This window comes from Trachymyrmex septentrionalis, unplaced genomic scaffold, assembly GCF_001594115.1.
Source record: "Trachymyrmex septentrionalis isolate Tsep2-gDNA-1 unplaced genomic scaffold, Tsep1.0 scaffold137, whole genome shotgun sequence".
NCBI classification, from domain to species: Eukaryota; Metazoa; Arthropoda; class Insecta; order Hymenoptera; family Formicidae; genus Trachymyrmex; species Trachymyrmex septentrionalis.
The window spans coordinates 277,138-284,322 of NW_017304512.1; the positions used below are offsets into that span (position 1 = coordinate 277,138).

At 33.6% G+C, this 7,185-nt stretch overlaps 1 protein-coding gene across 1 annotated transcript; it reads right to left on the reverse strand.

The window, feature by feature from the left end:
- Positions 1-561: 561 nt before the first annotated feature.
- Positions 562-4,541, reverse strand: LOC108757300 (synaptotagmin-4). Its single transcript, XM_018501774.1, has 6 exons — positions 4,312-4,541; positions 2,430-2,744; positions 1,957-2,327; positions 1,671-1,829; positions 1,221-1,538; positions 562-925 (listed from the first exon to the last, which is right to left on the reverse strand). The coding sequence occupies exons 1-6, from the start codon at positions 4,361-4,363 to the stop codon at positions 806-808; spliced, it is 1,335 nt and encodes a 444-aa protein (XP_018357276.1). The 5' UTR covers positions 4,364-4,541; the 3' UTR covers positions 562-805.
- Positions 4,542-7,185: the final 2,644 nt, after the last annotated feature.

Genomic DNA, 7,185 nt, shown 5'->3' on the forward strand with positions numbered 1-7,185 from the left:
GAGTGTATATATATATATATATATATATATATATATTATATGCATTTAGTAGAGACAATAGGTTATTACCAAGCAATAATCGAATGTGATGCGGCAAATTAAAAATTTAAAAAAATTATTTGCTGAACTGTTTAGTGAACAAATTATGATATTTTATACATATGTTTTTTCATATCACTTTGTGTAAAATTGCTTCCAACGCATTAGCATACTAACGCATTCCACTCAATTCGCTCTAGGGGATAACAAAAATTTGCTTCATTTTCATCTACATGACGCAGTATTTAGTAATTGATAGGTCGCTTTGCACCGACAGTCCTTTTTCATAATTTCGTTACCAACTGGTCAAGAATCTTAATGTCTATGCTTATATCATGTAAAGCATCCTGCAAGCTGTCATCCCGTAATCGCGTGTCATATTTTGTGACAATCTATTAAAAATTATCTATTTAAAAAAAATGTTATTATAAATGAATAAATTATAGAGAATTATATATATAAACTGACAAGCTTGATAGAGCAACATGATTAAAATTTAAGATTAAAAAGATATCACGCGAATTCCTAGTGAGTCATGAATAAGGAATGTGCGATTGCGTTTATAAATTCAAGACGTTTCTTGTGATGACAGCAATCACGGGTGGAACCGTCCTTTCAAGCCTAATATACATTGATTATTAGGTTTACAAAACGCCCTACCTCGTAGGGCTTCAAGGATCGAATCGGTTTCACAGTAGAGGAGGATATGGGAATTCAAAGAAATCGGAGACGGGAACTCGGGCTGATACGTAGGGCCAGAGATTGATTACTCCCGCAGTTTATGCCAATCGGCTATCTGTCGTCGCGGTGAGCTGCATACCTCTTTCCAATGGTTTACAGCGGAGCCTTGACATTTTGGTCCACCAAACTCTAGCCGGCCGATTACCTAAATTATTACATTTTGTTACGATTCGTTTGATTGTGCAAAATTTGTTTACTTATAATTGCAATTCAATAAATTCAAAGAAATGAAACGTATGTATGATATATAAAAGATTATTACACACTATATATGTATGTATGTGTATGTGTGTATGTGTAATCTATTGTGGAAAATATATCTATTAATATTTTGGATTATTCTGCAAATATCTTAATAGAGAAAGTTGTTTTGCGTAAAATATACATTGATCCGCTCGTTAATAGAGTAAAGTTTTGGATGATCAGAGTATAAAATTTACCTCGTTTTTCGTTACTCTATCCCAGTCCAGTAACATGAACTCAAGGCTGACATTGTTGAGCCCGTCTGCACCGTTCGGTATATCGAAAACGAAGGACTCGTTAAATACCGGGCTGAGCGTACGTTTCTTTACGTGCGTTTTCTTCTTCGCAATACGTTGTTGGTTGTACAGAAGATAGATTTTGACATACGGGTCAGCGAGCCCAGTGACATCCATCTTGGGTAGATTTCGTGCTTTTAATACTACCACCGTCAGCCGGCTGGTTACAGGTTGCCAACAAAGAGAGACCAGCAACTCTCCTCTCCCTTGCGACTGTATCTAAAAAGAAATAAGAGAATATAAAAAAATATTATTTGTACTCAGGATAAACTGTATTTATTTGTAAGCTATTTATATATAATTTATTTATAAGATACTCTTCAACAACAATTTTTCATCAACAGTATTTACTTTTAAACTCCTGGGATATATTTTTCGACAGAGAGATATTTCCTGATTATCCGCATCCTCTAAACCGGGCACTGATGATAAAGCACATGTCAGTTCTCCAATGATATCGTCACGTGAATATCGGTCAAAACTCAGTACGATGAAGTGTAAGCTAATTTTCTGGAATTATAATTTTAAAATAAGTCAAGTTCTTCTCTTAAAGAAAGACTCATTACGATAATTATTACTTGGGAATTTAATTTTAGTAGAAATTATTTCAACACACTCGGATTTTTCAATCATTTACCTGAAGCTGACTCTGCGATATGCCAAAGAATGTGAAATCTTCGTCATACACTGGGTCTCTGGTATTTCTAAGGACTCTAGTTTTCACGTGATGCTGTTTGTCAGGCAACAATTGCAGTTTCACGTAAGGATCACTGGTAGCATTCTGCTGACCTCTGGCTGGCAACCCTTTGCATTTCACCACGGTGACCGCGAGCGCATTCTGTTCGCTTCGATATCTCAGTTTAAAGACAAGCTGGCCCAGATTATCCTTGTCGTTCTCAGCTGTTTGGCACTTTTCACGTTCGACCTTCTCATTATTCTCTAACTCAGCCTTGTCGCGCTCGTTCTCTATACTCACAGCGACCTCGACAGGCGTTTGTACCGGTGTTCCTACAAAGTATTAAATGTAAATATTAAAAATAGTTGTTTCTCTAAAAAAAAAAAAAGATGGATTTTTTATGACAGTCATTATTATGGATTACGTTACATTACCTGCGCTTTGCGGTGTTCTGGGTTGAGACGCTGGATTTGAAGACTGTGAGCCTGTCGGGCTGGGAGTTTGTCCACCGGAACCAGGCGGGCTTTTAGCAGGTCCTGTCGGCGATGGGCTCTTCTTTAAATAATGACTCGTACTGCCAGGGCTTTTAACCGCCGTCGGCTTCCGATGTGGAGGCCTGAACGCCAGGGACTTGTCCGAGCTTAACTTGGTGTGCTCGCGACGTCGTCGACAGAGCCACCAGGTCATAGCGACAGCACATAATAAGAAAGCGGCACCAATGCATAACGTCACCAACGTCGCCGTCGAGACTGAAATCATATATACGTAGTAATCGACTGATTGGACTGGAAAATGAATTTAACTATATTGCTCATTTGCTATGACACAATTCAAAAATTGTCATTTTTTAGTTGCTCGAAAAAAAAGAAGGAAAATGCTTTAAAAGAATATTCCGGGAAAAATGTTTCATATATATAATTACATAAAAAAATTAACATATTTTATATACAATTATATATAATAATCAATATATTTAGACTCAAATAATAAAATATTCAAATAATAAGTTACGAGTCGAAACTTTATAATTGTTAATAATTGACGCTTAATATTTAATAATTAAGAAATACAATTTCCACCTTTATCGAGTCATATTCAGTGTTAAAATAATTCTGTGATAAAAATTAAAAAATTTTTTTAATTTTTTAATTTTATCAGAATTATTTCAACAACCGAAGATGACCCTATAAAGGTAGAAACGTTTGTTTATTGTATTTCTTAATTATTAAATATTAAGCGTCAATTATTAACAATTACCAGTTTGTTTCGACTCGTAGCCATTTATTTGAATGTACAACTATATATAATTATATTATATATATGAATACGTCCATATTTATATATAACATTTTTTCTCGGGATCCTACTTTTATTTCTTTATATAATCAATTATTACACAAAATTGCACTTTTAAATTAATATTACAAAATTTTAATGAATCCAAATGTTCAAACTTATTTTCTGGAAAACATTTTTTTTTTTAGTTATGACGTTTGTTTCTTAAATAGAGTACTGTATTGACAATAAGAGTAAATTCGTTACGCATGCGCGAAAAAACCCGATCCGTCTGAGATCCACTGATCGTACGCATGTGTGCCTTTCGATTTCGATTTTGTCGTAATTGCGCATCTATTTATCGCGAACAGCATGGTACCGTACATGTAATGTAATATGAGGATAATAGGAGAGCAAATAATTATTGCATATTCTAAAAAGAGACCATATGATGTGTTTACTTAAAATTATGAAGTAAATATATAAAATATGAAGTAATTAAGATTTAACTCTCTATATTTCCGTATCTCCTCAATGATGCGAAATGTAAGCTTGCGAAACGTAAAACAATCAATTGTTGCCTCCCAAACATGTCGCGTGACAGCACTTTACGCGCTAATTATTATACTCCCATGGATATCGGATTCTGTAGTAAAGGACTAGTCGATTGAGATGCGTGACTCCTTTAAACTTTCCAGCTCTTTCCACAACGGAACTGCGCGTCAAGCAAAACCCATTTCGACAATCATGTCCATGATCAAAAGTGCAAAGGGGTGAAATTCGATTTAATTCATATTTGGCTAATGCAATCGCTGCTGTAATTCTTCAAGGAATTGATGATCTAGGACGGTCATGACCGAGAAACGAAGGCTAACAGCTGTCAGTGCACCGAATTCTGAACGATATTGGGGAGGCATTCGTTATTACGAACGGATGATGAATCGGCCGATCTCGTAGTGATTGTGCATCAATAGTAAAAAGGAGGAAGCAACTGCGGGTGGTTTCGGAAGGGACGTTGCGTGACACGTCGTCGGCACTCACCGGGCTCGACAGGTCGAATAAGAGGTCCACCCTCCGTCACTCCGCCGACCATCTTCAGGGTACACTGCTACCTTGTGCTACCCCTGAATGCTAAAAGGGTGCCTTTATCCGCGTCTTATTATTAAATTAAATCCAAAATTCGCCACGGCACACCGTACGATTATTTACGGGCGGCGTTACAGCCCGACGTCCGTGGCACTCTACCGTCCGATCGTCGGCCGAAACGTCGGTGTGGATCAATAGCCTTCCTGAGAAGTGGAGCTTGCGCGAAGAGTACGATACGCCACCGGCACTACCGACAGCGTCATCGGAAAAATGTGATACATAGTATAGGGTGGTCCCGGGGATGATTCGCCGATGACCCGCGTCTGACGCACGACGTCGAATTAGGTTCACCTAAAAAAAATTTGTCAATTAATTGCGACAGAAGAACGTTAAATTATTATTATTTTTTTTAATATATAACGAAGATTTCGAATTTCGAGTTTATGCCAAATCTAAACTTACACATTGTTTGTTCTTAATAATTTTGAATACTGAAAAAAATCTGAATATTTTCGAGATGTCTTTTTAAAAATATAGATTTAGTCGATATTTATTTTTTAGCGTGCTTTAATATCTCTATACAAACAAGATAGGGAAGATATATTGAATTGTTAAGATTGTTTAAATTTTTCTTTCTACTTTTTTTCTTTCTCTATCTCCGTTGAAAGGAAATGGATTTAAATGACTGATCTTATGTTTCTCTACGTACGATATAAATCGTAACATGTAAGGCAATACTAACTTGTAGTTTCAAATTGCGTTGATAAATCGATACGAGAAAGGAGTCTACTGTTATATACGTATCTTGGATAAAAACCACAGAAACGTTAGATGAATACTGAACTAGTGCGCTTACTCGCCACATGCTAAAGCATTGTTTTGAATTATCGATCAACGAGCACTAAAGCAGAAATTAAAGCAGAACAGATAGACAAGGCATTTGCCTGTGTTTCACCTGTAACGAGAACACTTTGGAAGAATATCTATTTATGACTTATTCTTTAGAATTGATCGTAGCTTGGAGACGCAAAGGATGTATATATATATATATATATAACTCGAGATTCAATGTTGCTAAAGAATGAAATAGTAAAAATAATGGATGAATAAAAAGAAGTACTTTAGATTATATATATAACAAGATTTTTAAGCGTTATTTATATCACTATTAATTTTGAAAGTTTAATATCCCGGCTAAACTCGGGACACAATATTATATATTATGGGATATGTAAATTATGCAGTGATACGACTTAACTTTAAATTGCAATGTATGAAATTTACGATCGATCGAATAGCCATGGCACTTAATGATTGAGCGAGATGGGACATGACATTTTTATTACGGCACTTTTCATATTTTAGATCCATTTTAAAAAACGAAAAAAGTAGCATATACAGAACGCTAAATTTTAATGAGATACAATTACGGATGTTATATACTATTTTACATGTTATTATTCCTGGGAATTTGTGAAATTATGATACATTGCAAAATTTCAAGCAATTGAGTCGACGAGTTTGGAATTCCATAGTAAAGTTATATCCGATTTATTGATTTGTTAATAAATTGCGCAGTTTTTAATATAAGTACAACTGAATGAAAGGGTCTCTCAACAGATGATTGATCTCACCAAATTGTAGCAATATATCTTAACACGCGATTAAGAACTTATTTCTTCTTTTATATATATATAAAAGAACAATAAATGATTCTTTAAATTAAAGCAGCAGTTAAATAAAAACGTGTATAAAATATACACTCACGCGCAATCTATGTCATTCTAATTAATTTATTCCTTTCAACTTGTGCAAATTATGTATTGATCGGCGTATGCTGGCGGTTATCAGGACGTGGAAAATTTAATTTTTAAATTATCTCTTTTCAGAGATAATTTAAAAATTGAATTTTAATTAATTTAAATTGAATAAAATAAAATTAAAAAATTAAATTTAAAATAATAGCATCAAATTTGAATAAAACATATGTTGAACCTCAAAATTTCAATAAAAAAATATCTTTAAAAAGATTTCGTACATAAATCGATTTTATCAATCACTTATTAATAGATATTTTGTACTAAAAATTAACATCTTGCGACAAATAATAATTGCAATATTTGGTTTTAATGTTCATAAATATCAATACTCAAATATCTTTATAAACTTTTAAAATAAGAAATTAAATTTTGTATTATCGTTGTGTATTACAGGATGCCGCTAGTGCATTTTATTGCGAGAATTATGGCTGTGTTTCAGCAGAAAAAGCAGCTTTACAACTGTTGTTAAAATTCTTCAATATGATTGGTTTATACATTTAGATCCAGTGAGGAACTAAGGGCAAGACCAATCATATTAAAGAATTTTACAACAGTTGTAAAACACTTTCTACATAAACTTTTCTGCTGAACGCAGCCATTGACTATTAACTCATGATTCTAGATGGATTCTGCACGCATAACGAGTTTGTTCTTACACGTTTGAAAAAAAAAGGATATCACCTCGCTAAACTTTTTTTGAAAATCACTTAAACATTTAAAAAATTAATTTTTTATAACATCTATTATAAATAATATATTTTATATATTCTTACTCACTCAGTTATAATATTCTATATATACATTAAACCTATAACTAATCAATTACTAATCTCACTACAATTTGGCGTCAGTAATGTTACATACAAAGATTGCATTTCGTTATTTACTGCAAATACTGAAATTTTATAGTTCACGTTACTACAGATTTTCAGTATTTACAATAAATAACGAAACGCAATCAGAAAAAAATCCAAAAAACCCAGGACAAAATATTTTATATACATATAAA

Coding starts and splice junctions, on each gene's coding strand:
- LOC108757300 (XM_018501774.1), bottom strand. CDS start 4,363: ATGGTCGGCGGAGTGACGGAGGGTGGACCTCTTATTCGACCTGTCGAG. Junction 2,745..4,311: donor TATTCGACCTGTCGAGCCCG/GTGAGTGCCGAC, acceptor ATATGATTTCAG/TCTCGACGGCGACGTTGGTG. Junction 2,328..2,429: donor CAGAACACCGCAAAGCGCAG/GTAATGTAACGT, acceptor AATACTTTGTAG/GAACACCGGTACAAACGCCT.